At 59.0% G+C, this 15700-nt stretch overlaps 1 protein-coding gene across 3 annotated transcripts in view; it reads left to right on the forward strand.

Moving 5' to 3' along the window:
* The first annotated feature begins 2513 nt into the window (after positions 1-2513).
* Positions 2514-15700, forward strand: part of LOC137445061 (caskin-1-like) — a 33440-nt gene continuing 20253 nt past the window's right edge. For all 3 annotated transcript variants that reach the window (XM_068146460.1, XM_068146462.1, XM_068146463.1), the window contains exon 1: positions 2514-2750. In XM_068146460.1, the coding sequence (XP_068002561.1) occupies positions 2657-2750 (94 nt within the window). In that variant the 5' untranslated portion in view covers positions 2514-2656. The remainder of the gene's footprint in view (positions 2751-15700) is intronic.

Consider the following 15700-nt stretch of genomic DNA (forward strand, 5'->3'; position numbering starts at 1 on the left):
CTCCTGCCCTGCTGGAGCTGGAGGGTTTGGTAACCATGATGGGAGAGAGCAGGGAGAGCAGGAGCCTCTCCCTCTGCAGGGAGAGGGCAGCCCATGTCATGCAGTGCCCGTGGGGGTGTTTGTGTGCCTTATGCTGCCCTCAAGGGTGACTGTGCCCTAGGTGGAAGATGAGATCCAGTGTGGCGTGGGTGCTTTGTGCCACTGGGCAAGGGCTGGCACCGGGATGGGGCAGTGCACTGCGGGATGTGGGGGGGCCTTGCCGTACTTTAGCTACCACCCATTCCCAGCCTTGTGTCTGCTTTCAGCAGTAGCCACCACATGTCCCTGGTAGCTGGAAGGGGGCCCAGCTGAGCTAGCCTCCAAACGCTGCTTTCATCTCTTCTGTCCTCTCCATTAACCCGGCAGCTGGGGGCCTGCGTGTTCCCACCCCACCCTGCCACCACAGCTGTGCATGGTCCTTTGCCTGTACCCATGACAAAGGCAGCCATGGTGGGAGGACAGGAGAGGCACCCCTGTGTGGGGCAAGCCCCATTCCTGCTGCCCACAGCGCCTCGAGCTCCTGCAAGCAAAGGTTTCCACGTGCCCACTCCTCCTCAATGCCCATCCCTGTGGCAAGGGGAGGTGAAACTAACCCCCTCCGTGCCCAGTGCCTGCGGCTCCGCCCATTGGAGGCACCGGTTTCTTCTCAGCATGCACAGGGCAGTGACAGGGACATTTCACCACACATTCTTCTGCTCTGCAAAGACCAACCCGACTTGGCAAGACGCTGCAGCGAGCCACAGAAATGCAAGACTTGGAACTCCTTCTGCAAGACAGGAGGAGGGACAGTGGCTGTGCATGCCGCTCAGCCCCACACAGCCCTGCTGCCCCATGGCCTGGCACAACCACAACAGTCCTGCTGCCCACTGTGGCCATTGGGGCCCTGCTGGGTCCCCAAGTGCTGGCACTGGGTGAAGGAGCCCAGCAGGAGAGAGCAGTGGGGCACAAAGGGAGCTTTGTTGAGGAGCTTTATTTGTTCTCAAGTGGTGGCAGATGTGAAGGAAGGCCCTGACCTGTGCCTGTGGAGCCCCAGCCCCCAGTCCAGGGAGCCCCGCAGCAGCTCAGCCCCCCGGGCAGCTGCACACAGCCATGCTGCTGGATTAAAGAGCAGATTAGGTGGCGTCTCACGCTGGCAACCCAAATGTCCTGGATTGGAAAGTGGGGGTGGGGAGATGAGATAGATCCCTCTGGCCTGGGGTGGGGAGGGGCTGCCTCAGCCTGGAGATGGGGGCTCTGGAGGGTGTTAGGGGCTGCCCCATGGCTGGTTTGCTGAAGCTGGCACAAGACTTCTATCAGTAACTCACCTTGGGAAGCAGAAATTTGGGGTGATGTTGGGCAGATGCTGGTTACACTATTTAGCCCAGTAACACCTTGCCCCATATCCCACCTGTCTCAGCATACTCAGCCCAGCCAGGTACCTCCACACCTTCAGTATCTTGCTCCTTTAAGCCATGAAAAAGTGGAAGGGGACAAACATCAGCTGCCATTGTGCTACAGAACTGGAAAAATTTGGCGTCAGTAAGGAGTTTATTTAAAGAAACTGAAAAGTTGCTGCCTGCTGGTTCCCGTTATCAGCCATCATGGGGAAGTGGTTGCGGACTGCAAGGACCAGGCAGAGTGGTAGGACCAGAACTGATAAAGGGACTTTGAAGCTGGTCTGGGGAGCACTGGCTGCCCTGGGTGGGGATCTGGGTGCCACGGGTGGGTGTCTGGGTGCCCTGAATGGGGGTCTTGGGGCCCCAAGAGAGGTTTTGGGTGTCCTGAGTGGGGTCTGAGCACCATGAGTGATCTGGATGGAGGTCTGAGTTCCTCAGCTAGGGTCTGGGTGCTCTGACTGGGTGTCTAGGTGCCGTGGGTGGGGGTCAGGGTGCCCTGGGTGAGGTTTTGTGTGTACTGCATAGGGGTCTGAGTGACTTGGATGGTGTCTGTATTCCTCAACTATGGATCTAGGAGTCCCGGGTGAGGTTTGTGTGTCCCAAGTGGGGGTCAGAGTGATGTAGATGGGGGACTGGGTGCCCCAGCCCCATCTCCTCTCCCCCGGAGGGATGGGATCACTGTCGCCTCAAAATCCTCCTCGAGGAAGGAGAGGCCACGATCAGCCTTCCTCTCCGCTTTTCCCGGCAGTTCTCCGTTCCGCTGAGACCCTCCAGCTCATTACACACATCACGGCGGCAGCGCCCTCCGGGGCGTCCCCTGGGGGCATCGGCACCTTCCACTGCACCGGGGAGGGAGATCCCCGTGCCCCGCCCGCAACCACCGGGGCGGCCACCTCTCCCTCCTCCTCCTTCTCCTCCTCCTCCCTCCACTGCCCTCCCGGTGCGGCTCCCCCCCAGCCCAGCCCCGCCGCGCCCCGCCCCGGGCGCTCGCCGCCGCCGCTGCCGCCGCCGCCGCTGCCGCCGCCGCCGCCCCCGTCTCCGGAGCGGGCTGGGCGGGGGGGGGGGCCCGCGCCGAGCCGTGCCGCGCCGCGCCGAGCCGTGCCGTACCGAGCTGTACCGTGTTGTGCCGAGCAGTACAGAGCCGCACGGTGCCGTACCGAGCCTCCCGCCCATCCTTCGCCGCGCCACGGAGGATGCTCGGGCCGTGAGCCCGCAGCCGGTAGCCCCGGCACCGTGGAGCTATGGGCAAGGACCAGGAGCTGGTGCAGGCGGTGAAGGCGGAGGACATCGTAGCCGTGCAGAAGCTGCTGCAGAGGCCCAAGCCCGGCAAAGCTAGTGAGTGTGGCGGCGGCCGGGCCGGGTCGGGCCGGGCCGGGCCGGAGGTTGCCGGTAACGGCGGGATGAGATGGGAGGGAGGGTTTGCGGGGGCAGAACACGGGGGCCAGCATCGCTGTAACGGGCGCGGCAGTTTCGGGACCTGCATCCCTCTCCTTGCTCCCGGGGCCCGATTGGGATGTAGCCCTGCCCGGACCCGGAGCATCCCCTGGCCCTTCCCTGGTGCGGTGCGGTGCGATGCGGCTGGGGGCTGGAGACGTGCCGGGGACCCCAGGTGGCTCCTCGGCGACGGGGAGAAGCCTAATAGGGTCAGACCGTCGGCCCCAGTGTATCCCTGGGCACTGCTGGGGTGCTCGGTGCTGCACAGGATCACCCCGCCGGTCCTAGTGCAGTGCCCCGGTGCAATGGGGCTGCCCTTGCCCAGTGCTCGGGAGCAGCCCTGGGGAGCCGGACCAATGCAGGCTGGTGTGGGGTGGGCTTGGCTTGGGCATGGGCATGGGTACAGGGGAGGGCACGGGGCTGCGGGTGGGCAGAGCTGGGGGACATCTGCGTGGAGCGTGTGTGCCTGGCCCCTGGGCGTGCAGCGGGAGCCTGCACCCACCGGCGTGTACGTGCGTGGCGGGTGTGCGTGTGTGGTGGCTGTGTTTGGGTGCGCGGTGGTGTTTGCGTGGTGGTGTGTACCCTGGCATATGTGTGTTTGGATGTGGCAGTGCCCGTGTTCCTGCCTGTGGGGGTGTTTGGATGAAGCTCCTGGGGTATCTCCCTGGGTGCCTTGCTGCAGCGAGCTTTGCACGGCTCTGTGTGGCTGCTGCCAGCTGCGTGTGCCCGGGTGGAAGGCTGTGGGGCTCTATACCCGTATGGCTCTGCCTGTGGAGCTGTATGTTCTGCCCTCCTGTAGGATATAGCTGCTCTGCTGAGGTGTTCCACCCAGGACTGAATTATTCATGGTGCTGATGCAGCCCCAGGTTTCAGGCCTGGTGTACGGGGAGCAGACCCAGAGGGCTGGGGACTGTCCCTAGGCATGGGCAGAGACCATGGGGAAGACTCGTGTGGACTCTCTGCCACAGCACCGTGCGACCCTCTGTTCAGGGCCCAGTGTTCCCCAAAAGTGGGCATCCCTGTGTCCCTGCAAGCTGTGCAGCACTGTTGTGGTGTCCCCCATCCTTGGTGATGCATGAGTGTTCCTGGCTGAGCAGGGCCAGCGTGGCATGTCCTGACGCCCAGCACGTCCTGGTGCCCGGCATGGCTGGTGTAGCATCCACCACATCCCCAGTGCTGCGCACAGCCAGTGCAGTGTCCCTTGTACCATGTTGGATTAGCATAATGTACCTTGTGTTGTGGTGCTGTGTAGGGTTGGCACAACATTGCCCCCATGACTGGTGCCCAGCATGACTGGTGTGGCATCCCCCATGTCTCCACTGTAGTGCAGGGCTGGTGTGGCATCCGCCATCTCCCCAGTCTTGTGCAGGGCTCTCACAGTGTCCCTCATGTCCGGGTGCCTGACATCATGCCAGGCCAGCATGATGTCCCCCATGTTCCCAGTGCCATGTTGCTGTCTCTGCTGAGGGCCTTTGCAAGGAGGGAAGAGGCTCCAGCATGGATCGCCTTCATCCCAACCTGATCCAGGGGCTTCCATTTCAATAACATCTCAGAGGGCATGGGGAGAGGGACGAGGCCTCCAGGCCATTCCCCCACACCCCTCTCCCATCCCCTCTGGCCTGGGTGCACAGCTGGGGTTGCTGTGGCAACGGCCAGTGGTGCTGGAGTGCCACCATCACCACATCCTCCCACATCCCTCCTTCCCAGCCTTGCTCTGCTGCATCTCCCACTGCAGAGCCCTGCAGCTCCCGGGCACCGCCAGGTGGAATGACCATGGGGCCCAGCAGTGCTCCCTATGCCAGGCTTGCAAGTGAGGGACAAAGGACACCCAGTGAAGCCAAGCCTGGCACTGGGGAGATTCCCCTGGCACTGGGGGGATTGGACCTGGATGTTTGCCCTATGTCCCAGCTGGGTTGCTTGTCTCCAGCTCTGCCAGACCTCCTGGTACTGGTGCCAGGCTGCTCTGGTACCATTTCCCCATAGGATCCTCCTCTTCTGCCTGGCAGTGGGTGCCATGCTCGTGGTTTTGGGTACACAAGCACCTCCAGCGGTGACAGGAGGGCTGGAGGAGCCCCGTGGCATGAGATGATGGGAGAGCACTGAGCAGGGACTGTCCCCATGTCCCCTCCACATGCTGATCCCACACGTGCCTCCGGCTGTCCCCGTGCTGCACAGTGCCAGGAAGGTTGGCACCTTAGCTGTGTTATTTGGATAATATCCTATTCATGTGGGCTTTCAGAAATGAGATTGGGAAAAAAATCCCTGCGTGAATTACCACGGGGTTGCCATGGCAATGTGGGGCCCAATTTAGCCTGTGGAGTAGGGAGTTTGTGGGGCCTGAGCCGGCCGCAACGCACAGCGTGCCCGCTTCCCGGGCATCCATAATTGATGAGGTTGTCTGAAAGTTACGCAAATCAGATGCAAGGATTTGGCAGCAAACTCTTTCCACCCCGTCCCCTTCTTCCCCAGTGCTACCTCGAAGAATTGTAGTGACATGATGGTTTCCCCTCTCCCCCACAGCACCCACACCTGCTGTGCCATCCTCATCCCAGGCAGTGGGTGCCAGGATTGCAGCATGCCACTCAGAGGAGTCACAATTCCTCGGATGTAGTGTGTTGGAATGAGCAGGCTCCTTCTCAGTGAGGGTGGTGCCACCACTGGCTTGCCTCCTTGAGAGACAGCTCCCATGGCACCACAGGAGGGTGGTGCCACGGGAGGGACCTCAACCCAAGGGCCAGGCTCTTCTGCCCCAGTTTCTCCTCCCATCAGGTTGAAGGGCTTTGCAAAGTGCTTCCATGCATGATGGCTTCATGGGGCAAAGGAGATGTCCCAGCATGTGGCACCACAGTGGTAGGTGAGCACGCAGTGTGACAGAGCCCGGCTATGAGGATGGGAGCTGGGGCTGTGTCCCGTGGAGCTGTGCTGCCCACCCTGTGCCTGGTCCTCAGTGCCATCCTGGCGTCCTGGATTGTTGCTTGGACTTGCGCCCTCATGTGCCACTGGAGCTCTGGATACCTCGCTCCAGGGTGCCTGGGGCTGGGTGACTCATGCTGCCTGGCTGTGCTCAGGAGCTGGGCATGGAGCCCTGCACCCTCTGCACCCTGCCATGCCAAGGTAACCCACCTCAGCCTGTGGCCCAGGAGGTGTGGACACCAAGGTATGGGCAGCTCAAGGGATGCCCTTGCCCTGGGTTGCCACTTGCACAGTGCTCTGCATCCTGTGTGTTGCTGGCAGCCGCTCTGGCGTTTTGGGGCTTATCCCAGCCAGCCCTGGCCCTGCTGCTGTGTTCAGGGAGTGGGTCCTGCTCTGCATGGTGAGGTACCCCAGCCCCACTGGAACCATTGGCACTGCCCTGGCCACAGCCTGGGATGTGAGTGGAGCCACAGCAGCCAGGTGGGATCACTGCTTCGGTGGTGCTACAGGGTGTGGGGACAGCTGGGTGCAGGGACAGCCGGAAGCAGAGGTAGCAGGATGCAGGAACAGTTGGATGCATGGGCAGCTGGATGCAGGGACAGCTGGAAGCAAGGGTAGCAGGATGCAGGAACAGTGGGATGCAGGGACAGTGGGATGCAGGGACAGCTGGAAGCAGGGGTAGCAGGGGGTAGCAGGATGAAGGGACAGCTAGGTGCAGGGACAGCCGGAAGCAGAGGTAGCAGGATGTGGGGGTAGCAGGATGCAGGGGTAGCTGGATGCATGGGCAGCTGGATGCAGGGACAGTGGGATGCAGGGACAGCTGGAAGCAGAGGTAACAGGATGCAGAGGTAGCAGGATGTGGGGGTAGCAGGATGCAGGGGTAGCTGGATGCATGGGCAGCTGGATGCAGGGACAGTGGGATGCAGGGACAGTGGGATGCAGGGACAGCTGGAAGCAGAGGTAACAGGATGCAGAGGTAGCAGGATGCAGGGACAGCTGGAAGCAGAGGTAGCAGGATGCAGAGGTAGCAGGATGCAGGGGCAGCTGGAAGCAGAGGTAGCAGGATGCAGAGGTAGCAGGATGCAGGGGCAGCAGCATGCATGGACAGTGGGATGCAGGGGTAGCAGGATGCAGAAACCAGCCCCCGTGGGGACATGGGCTCCCTGCCTTGCAATGTGCTCTGCCATGCAGTGCCCAGTTCATTCTGGGGCTGTTGTTTTTTGTGCCTACACTTGATTGCATTAATAATCTCCTCTGATAACAGTATTTAATAAAACAGAGCTAATATGGCGCAGTTAGGAAATGTCTTTGACATTTCACAATTCAATTTCCATGCAGTAAAAGGCAGGGCAGCTGCAAATCCAATTGTGGTGCAGTGCCCAGGGCACGCGTGGCTGGCAGCTGCCAGAGCTGCCCGCTTTGCCCCGGCCCTCTGCTAATGCAGGAAACTTCCCCGGATGGCAGCCACCTCTCATGGTTCCTGTTGCTGTGCCATGGTCATGGGAGCTGGGGCAGCACCCTTCTTGATGCCAGGGAATCCCAGGGAGCAGATGGTGCTCACTAGGATGCTGGAACCCCAGAGTGCAATCAGCCTCTTGTGCCGTCAGTGCCAGGCAGGGTGGCTGGAGAGGGAGGAAAGGGCTGGGGGGCTGCAAAGAGGTTTTGAGTCCCCACACATCCCCCATTCCATGTTCAGGCACTGCTCCTGCAGGTCCCTTGATTCTCTTGGCATGGTTTAATGGCTCAATGACAAGGGGATGTGCTGGGGTGATGCTGGCTTCGGGCAATGTTGGCATGGAGCGTTGTTGGTGTGTCCCAGGCATGGGGCCTGAGGGCTGTCAGTGGTGGTGGTCAGGGTTGAGTAGCTCCCACCACTGCCACGCTTAACGAACGGTGTCTCAGCAGGTCCCTTCTGAACTTCCTACTGGAGTTTCTTGCCCGCATGTGAAGCTTGCTCCCAGCAGGACTTGGCAGGCTGGCACAGGCTGGCGTGTGCCAAGTTTCCTTCCAGAGGGGGATTGTTGCTCAGCCTGGGGTGATATCTCCTTTCTTTATGTTTTCTTGCCTCTTTCCAAACTGCACTGGAGTTGGTGCAAAACCCTCCTTTGCCCCCTGCCACCCAGCCATGTGGTCCCTGCCCACTGAAGGGTGCTGCAGAGGACCCAGAGCTGTTGGTACCACTGAGGAACAGTGGGACTATGGGCTGGCATCTCTGCTCCCAGTGCCACACTTGCTGGCCTCATTTTTCTCATGGTAGTCCCAAACTGACCTGCTTTGACATCAAATAGCCCTTTGCCAGCAGTGGGTGGCTCCTAGTGCCCAAGGCTCTCTTGGTGCCATCAGCTCCAGCCTTTTCCTGCACGAGGATCTTGCTGCCAGGTTTTAGGGTGCTCCTTTGCTACCCGTGCACTGTGATGGGGTGATGCTCCCAGGGAGCAGATGGAGGTGCAGTAGGGCCAGGCTGCACCTGAGGGTGCCAGTGGTGCAGCAGGGCTGGGTGCTGAGCACTGAGCCCTCTTCTGCAGCTGCCTCTTCACTGCCAGCCCATGGTGGTTTCTAGTAGCCAAACTGATGTCTGGCTCCTTTCCCCTGCTCTTTGATCCCATTAACCATTGCCTCCCCTTTCCAGGTGCTGGGAAAGGCTGTGACCAGCCCCTGCCCCCCACTCACTGTGCCTCACCGGCTAGCAGCAAAAGGTGCCTTTCATGGGCTCACAGGGAGTTAGGGTTTGGAAGGGGCCTCAGAAGATCATTGAGACCAACCTCCTGCCAGAGCAGGACCATAGAATCCAGCCCAGGTTGCACAGGAATGCATCCAGGTGGGTCTTGAAAGTCTCCAGAGGAGGAGACTCCATAACCTCTTTGGGGAGCCTGCTCCAGGGCTCTGTGACCCTCATGCTGAGGTGGAATCTCCTGGGCTGTAGTTTATATCCATTTCACCTTTCCAAGGAGTGTTGGTATTTAGGAGCTGATATTGTTCCTGCTGGGTGAGGGAAAGGTGTTGAGAGGTAAAACCCATCTGGGCTTGCGCCAATCTGCTGTGCCATCGCCGCTTTGTGCCCTGCCTGTGGCCAGGTGTGCCATGAGGATGAGCTGTGCAGGGCTGATCACTGAGGTTTATGCAGCACTGATGCCCACTTCAGGTTTCCATCCTGTCCCACAACCTGGACACGTGGGACAAACCATTCTGGTCCCCTTTCCTCAGAGCAGGAGCAATGCTGCCTGGCACAGGAGTGATCCTGCCAGTGAGGCAGCTCTTGGTGCCAAGCTGAGAGGGATCTTTAAGCCCTAATGAAATGTTAATAGTATTTTCCCAACTGAAGATGGGAGTAGAAAATGAGGTGTTTAACGCTGGGCTCTGCAGCGACAGGACCAATCAGCCTGAGGAATGGGAACTGAAGGATGCAGTGTATGCCTTGGCACAGCCAGACAGCCCCATGCTGCTGGGCCTGCTCTGGTGAGAGATGGATGCTGGTGCCCAGCATGAGCCAGCCAGCCAGGGCAGCATCAGGTGGGATGGGAGAGGGGCTGGTGGGAGTACTGGCTCTGTCAGGGTCTCCTTGGGCCTCACCCAAGGTCACTGATGGCGGCGTGGTGAGAGCCAAGCGGATCGAGGTGGTTGTGGGGCTGGGGTGCCCCTGTGGTACAGTGGGATGATGAGACCCCATCTCCATGCCTTGCCATGGTCTCTCTCAGCTGGAGATGGAGTAGGTTGCAGGTGGTGCCCAAGAGGCTGCCATGGGCATATCTTCTTCAAGCACTGTGTGTGCTGGTGGCTAGTTGCTCTGTCAGCATACCTGTGTGTGCCCCTCTCCATCCACATGCCCTTGTGTGCGTCCATGTGCCCGTGTGCATGCATGTACCCCTGAGCATCCATGTTTTGTGTGCCTCTGCATCTATGTGCCCACGTGCATTGTATGCCCTGTGCATACATGCGTGTGGTGTGCCTTGTGCATCTGTGTGCATGGGTATGCCCGTGTGGATTGTGTGTCCATGTGCATCCTCCCTGTGCATCCATATGCTGGTGGCTATCTCCATACACTGCTGGTGCCCAGCCTGGTGTGGGGCTGGGATGACTCTTGGCAGTGGTGGCAATGGCAGCAGCTGGCTGATCTGTTCCAGATGTGGCTGCTGGGAGCTCAGCTTCATGCTGTCTCTCACTGAAGTATCTGTGGGTTCTGGTGAATGGCTGATGGAGCAGACAAAGCAGTGGATGCCCAGCTCCTGCATTGCAGATGGGCTGTTTGTGGCACCTTCCCGGGCTGTGAGCTCTGCAGCTCATCTCTGGGCTGCTGATCCTGGGGATGCCTCTCCTTAAGCCCTGGCTCCTGCTGGGGATGGGGCAGGTGATCCTGTGCTGCATCTGCCAGCCCCCTCCCTGTGCCCACCATGGGGTGGGTCCTGTCAGCCATGCCCTTCCCCTGCAGTGATGCTTTCAGGAGCAGTGTGAGGCCATCAGCATCGCTTGGCTGCACATCCCTGCACTGCTCATCCATCCTGGCAGTGACCGTAACATCATGGCACCTTGATCCCACCTGTGGGGCCAGAGCCGATGTCTATTCCTGCTGCCAGCTTCCCTGCATCCCTGGTTGCAGGGACTGAGTCACTGGCAGCCTTCGCATGGCACTGCAGTGTGGCATTCCTCAGGGGTCAGCAGCTTTGGCAGGAGGTCTGGGGTCTTCACTTCTATAGATCTGGGGGGCTGTGAGCCCAGACCAGGATTGGGGGAGACGCTGCAGTGCTGGGGGGATGGGGCTTCACTGAGGGAATCTGCTTGGTGCTCAGGTGGGCACCATGTGGCAAAGGTCAGGTGAGCATACAGAGAGTAGGGACCCTCGTGGAGGCTGCTGGTGAGCACCATGGGGTGCTGGGTTTCTTGGCCAGCTCCTGCCCCAGGCTTTATTTACTAGGTTAGCTCTGCATGAGGTGCACCCATGTGCCCCATACCAGCATTCAGAACGTATTTATAAGTATCTGAAGGATGTCAAGAAGAAAGGGCCAGTCTCTTTTCAATGGTGTCCTGTGACAAGGGCAAATGGGCACAAACTGCAATCCAGAAGGTTTCACCTGAGCATGAGGAGAAACTTCTTTGGTGTGAGGGTGCTTAGGGCCTGGAGGAGGCTGCCCAGAGAGGTTGTGGAGTCTCCTCTGGAAAGCTTCCAGCCCAGTTGGCAATTGCGCTCCTGGGCAAGCTGTTGTGGGTGCCCTGCTTCAGCAGGAGGTTGGACTGGATGATCCCCAGAGGTCCCTTCCAACTCCTACCATTCTATGTTTCCTATGATCCCCTGCAGCCTGCGGGGTCAGCCCCTCATCCTTGTTTGGGCTGGAGAAGTTTCTTTATGTTTTTCAAAGGAAGAAATCACAGAGTCCCTGTTGCCTCCTGAAAGCTGCATTTAAGTGTCTTGATGCTGGCCCCAGGGGACAACCTCACGCTGCTGCAGCACCGTGACTCAGGCTGCCTCAGCCTGCTCAGCCAGCCTGGAGTGCAGGTTTTTCTGCTTTGCCCTGGGGAGACTCTGGTCATGAGGGGCATGTGTTTGGAGTATCCACAGCACCAGCTGGTGCACTGGGCCAGCACCCCCAAAACAGCCTTGGGATTGGGGCAGTGGCTGGTGATGGGCAGTGGGGCAGCCAGCTGTGGGTGCCCAGATGTGATGATGAGTGAGGAGGTGTCCAGGTGTGATGGGAATGTGTGTCCAGATGTGATGAGCAGCGTGTGTTCACCAACTGTGTTGAGTAATGGAGTATCCAGCTGTGGGAATTCAACTGTGATGAGAATGGGTGTCCAGATGTGATGGGTAGTTGTTATCCAGCTGAGATGGGCACTGGCATGTCCAGCAGCAGTGAGCAGTGTGTGTCCATCTGTGTTGAGCAAGGGAGTATCCAGCTGTGGTGGGTTGATGGAGTGTCCAACTGTGATGGGTGCTGGAGTATCCAGATGTGATGGGCAGTGGATATTCAGCTGTGCTGGGCACCAGGACATCCAGATGTGTTGGACAGTGGACATTCAGCTATGATGGCTGTTGGAGTGTCCAGGTGTGGTGGACAGCAAGTATCCATCTGTGATGGGCACTGGGGTATCCAGATATTGTGGACAGTGGGTATCCAGATGTGGCTAACATTGGGTGTCCAACTGTGCTGAACAGTGTGTGTCCAGCTGTGCTGGGCACTGCGATACCCAGCTGTGATGTGTGCCCAGCTGTGATGGACCGTGAGTATCCAGCGATACTGAGCACTGAAATAACTGTCTGTGGTGGACACTGGTCTTCAACATCTCCAACCCATCCCAACCAGCTCTTTACCCAAGGCAATGCCTTCTCGGTGCAACCAGCATCCCATGGACTTCCCGGTATAGCCCATCCTCTTCCCAGTCCATTATTTATCCATTCCCAACTGATGCAAGGATGACAACAGCTTTGTTAGCGTCCAGACATCACCTGGGCATTAGCACTTGACCCAGGCTCCTTGGGGGTCTCCAGGGTGGCATGGCCATGCGCTCTGCCCATCCTCATGCTACCCTGAAGACCCCCAAAGTGCGGACATCCCACCCCCCAACATCTCCACTGTAAGGAACAAGGCTATCATTTGTGTGGAGCTCGTCAGCAAGGATATAATTAAGAGCAGCTATTTTGGATGCTTCCTTTATCCGGCAGCTCACGGTGATGCCACTGCAGGATCCTCCCCTCCTTACTCCTCTAAAAGCCTTCAATGTCTTCCTCGTGGTGCCATCCTACTTGCTGCAGGGGGGTGTCCCAGTGGGGTTTTGGGGGGTCACATGCAAGGATCTTGCTGTCTGTGTTGGGCTTGGGGTGACGAATAATGGGGCTGGAGAGGAGAGGAACCGCCACAGTGGGATGATGGAAGAGATGAGGAGGAGGATGTGGGGGTGGGGTTGGGGTTGCCCTGGCTCATTCACATTGCCACCAAGCTTTGGCAGGGAGGAGGGGCACATACAGGGATCCTGCTGCCTATATGGGATGGGGGAAGCAGCAAGGATGGTGGGGCTGGAGATGTGTGGGGTGATGGAAGGGATAGGGAGGAGTATTTGGGGGGTGGTGGTGTTGCCCTGGCTCATTCACCACCACCAAGCTTGTGGCGGGGGGGTGGGTCAGAGATGGTTTTCTCTTCATTAAGTATATGTTGCTATTGTGGAGGCTGGAGCCATCTGCTCCCTTTGAGCTGGCACAGCACTGCCCGGTGGGGAGCTGGGTGAGGATGTGCTTTGTCAGCGGGGGCTTGGCCAGGAGTCCCCGAGCCCCAGCTGGGTATCGATCACTGATGGTGCTGCACAGGCTGCAGATGCTGGGGTCTGGCACTTGGTGCTGTGTGGGGAGAGGAGCTCCCAGCCAGGAGCTTTGGAAGCACTGAAGAGGGGTCCCACCATGTGGGGCTGTGGCCTTGGGCATGAGTGCAAGGGAAGGGCTGGAGCAGCTGAGCATGGAGATCTCGTGGCACTGGGATGCCTGGAGCTGTGATTGGACAAGGGAGTCTCCTTGGGATATGCGCTAGTATGTGTCAGAGTCATGGTTGGGCACAAGGGTCACCCCATAATGTGTACTAGGATGCCCAGAGCCGTGGCTGAGCATGGAGGTCTCCTTGTGACATGTACCAGGTGCCCAGAGCAGTGTCTGGGCATGGGGGTCTCCCCATGGGGTGTATCAGGGTGCCCAGAGCAGCAGTTGGGCATGGAAGTCACCCCATGGGGTGCACTAGGGTGCCCAGAGCAGTGTCTGGGCACTGAGATCTCCATTAAGAGTGCATTGGGATGCCTGGAGCCATGGTTGGGCACTGGAGTCTCCCTACAGCATGCTCTGGATGCCCAGAGCCAGAGCTGGGCATGGGATGTCTCCAAATAGGGTGCCCTAGGATGCCCAGAGCAGCAGGCAGGCAGATTACAGGGGGGTCAGGGTGATACATGGCCAGCCCCTGGGGTCATGTAGAGCAGTTTCCCCATCCATTCCTATTCCTGCACGTGCAGCCAGCTCGTGCATCGCCTGTGCGGCAGTGTCCGCCCGGGGCTGGTGCGTGGCAGGGGCTGAGGGAGCAGGCGAGTAGCTGCTGTGCTATGCTGAACTCAAGCGTGCACTCCGCTCCTCGAGTTTCAGAGAAGGCTTTTCTGGGAGCAGTGGCTGTGCCCAGCTCTCTGCAATGGCATTCACCCGTGGCAGATGTGGCTTCTGGTCGGTGTCTGCAGCAGGCAGGAGCTGGATCCAGCCCTGGTGGTGCTGGGGCTCACTGGATCCCACTGCACAGCAGGTCCCCCTTTGGCTGGGTCTGGTCATGTGATCCTGCTTGACCCAGCTCAGCACCATCAGGCCACTTTGGATTTTAATGGGTGTAGGGTGCTCCAGGAGCCACGGGGAACCCTGTGAGCGGGGCTGTGGTGCTCCCATGTGGCACAACCCTCACCTGAGCATCCCGTGGAGAGCAAAAAGGGGGGGGAGATTCTGACCCTTTGCTCTGCTGAGAGCCCACCTGGAGCACTGCATCCAGCTCTGGAGCCCCTGACACAAGAAGGACATGGAGCTATTGGAGATTATCCAGAGGAGGCCACAAGGATGATGAGCGGGCTGGAGCACCTCTGCTATGGGGACAGGCTGAGGGAGTTGGGGCTGTTCAGCCTGGAGAAGAGAAGGCTCCAGGGAGACCTTAGAGCAGCAGAAGGGGCTCCCAGAGAGCAGGGGAGGGACTTTGGACAAGGGCTGGGAGTGACAGGATGAGAGACAATGGTTTTGAGCTGGAAGAGGGCAGATTGAGACTGGAGATGAGGAAGAAATTCTTTCCAGGGAGAGTGGTGAGACATTGGAACAGGTTGCCTGGGAGGCTGTGGACACCTCATCCCTGGAAGTGTCTAAGACCAGGCTGGATAAGGCCTTGAGCAACCTGGGCTGGCGGGAGGTGGCCTTGCCCATGGCATGGGTTATGAACTGGATGAAATTTAAAGTCCTTTCCAACCCAACCCATTCTATGATACTAGGCTGTTCTGAGGTCAATGATGAGGTTCAAGTGGTCTGAGCAAGTGCCCCAGTGCTAGGGGTACCACCATTGCTGTGCTGCAATGTCTGCCTGGTGGCCCTGGCATCTACGTCTGCACAGGCAGGATGGTTCTCCTTGGGTACTGTTAGGTGCTTAATGGTGCTCAGTGCCCTCCTTCACCCCTTTGGTGATCCCAATAGGGAGCAGGGACATGCTTGATGCCTGCTGGCAGCATGGTAGTGCAGGACCCCTGCTCTCCTCCCTGCTGTGCCAGTCTCCTTTTGTGGCTGGTATTGTTAATTGGCAGCATTCCTGGCTCCCTTCCCTCACTCCCTTGTTAGTGGGAAACTTTTTGAGGTGTTTCCCAGCCTTTACCAAGCTCTTCCAGACAGGCTGCAAGTCCCACATGGCAGCAGTGGGGCTAAGATGGCTCTGGATCCAGTGGTATATTGGGGTGCTCATCCCGCTCTCTCTGTCCATGAGCACCCAGCAGGGCCATGCCAAGGGCCCAGTTGGTCTCCAGGCTCCAGTTGTGGTGCTGCACCCTTGGAACAGATAGCTCTGTTGCACCCCATGCCAGGCTGCCATTACAGGAGGGGGTTAATTACTGGGGCCATGGCACAAGGGTTTTGCTTGCAGCCCCTCATAAGCTTTGGTGGTGCTGGTTGGCATGGCAAGTGCTGCCTTCTCTGGCCTACCCACTGCCCACGCAAAGCCACCACCTCTTGACGGCTCTGGTGCTGGTACAGACATGGGGTTGAATCTCTGATGGTGCCACAGCAGTTTATACCATCTGGGGCACTGGCCTCACTCCATGGGGGTGCCAACCACCATGCCACCATGCATACTACCACTCACACCTCACCATGTTGCCCCCAGGAAGCCATGAGAACACCCAACTGCTCCCCAGAGTGGGTTGTGGGATCCCATCAGACCCAAAAAACCTGTTCCCAGCAGAACTTT

This window comes from Melanerpes formicivorus, unplaced genomic scaffold (genome assembly GCF_026170545.1).
Source record: "Melanerpes formicivorus ecotype bairdi unplaced genomic scaffold, bMelFor1.0.p_v2 SCAF_14, whole genome shotgun sequence".
In the NCBI taxonomy this organism is placed as follows: Eukaryota; Metazoa; Chordata; class Aves; order Piciformes; family Picidae; genus Melanerpes; species Melanerpes formicivorus.